The sequence below is a fragment of the Myotis brandtii genome, unplaced genomic scaffold (genome assembly GCF_000412655.1).
Source record: "Myotis brandtii unplaced genomic scaffold, ASM41265v1 scaffold285, whole genome shotgun sequence".
Lineage (NCBI taxonomy): Eukaryota > Metazoa > Chordata > Mammalia > Chiroptera > Vespertilionidae > Myotis > Myotis brandtii.
In genome coordinates, this window is record NW_005360891.1 from 3812585 (window position 1) to 3813014 (window position 430).

The 430-nt window shown below is 67.4% G+C and overlaps 1 protein-coding gene across 2 annotated transcripts in view; it reads left to right on the forward strand.

The window, feature by feature from the left end:
* The first annotated feature begins 216 nt into the window (after positions 1–216).
* RSPO2 (R-spondin 2) overlaps positions 217–430 on the forward strand; it is a 143472-nt gene continuing 143258 nt past the window's right edge. For both annotated transcript variants that reach the window (XM_005869063.2, XM_005869064.2), the window contains exon 1: positions 217–394. In XM_005869063.2, the coding sequence (XP_005869125.1) occupies positions 301–394 (94 nt within the window). In that variant the 5' untranslated portion in view covers positions 217–300. The remainder of the gene's footprint in view (positions 395–430) is intronic.

A 430-nucleotide genomic window follows, 5' to 3' on the forward strand; every position in this document is an offset into this window, starting at 1 on the left:
CCTTGCTTTTCCTTGGAGAGCCGCACACGCCCTTTCCCCGGGTCGGGGCCTCCCGTGCCGCGGAGGTGGCTAATTTACTGATTGTAATCACCTCCCGCCCCGGGTCAGAGACAGCTGTGCGCTCGGGTAAAGCAGCTCCGCGGCCAGTGCCGGGCCAGGAGTTCGCTCCCCCCGCCCTACCCTCCTGAAGTTGGGACGCGCGCAGAGGCGGCGGCCTCCCGCAGCGCCGGCTCCTCTCCTCTGATGAGCCCTCCAGTTCCCCGACTCTGAGAGGCGCCTCTGCCCCGCCCGGCCGCCCAGATGCAGTTTCGCCTCTTCTCCTTTGCCCTCATCATCCTGAACTGCATGGATTACAGCCACTGCCAGGGCAGCCGATGGAGGCGCAGTAAGCGAGGTGGGTGCTTTCCCCCCGAGGCGCGTGGCGCGGGAG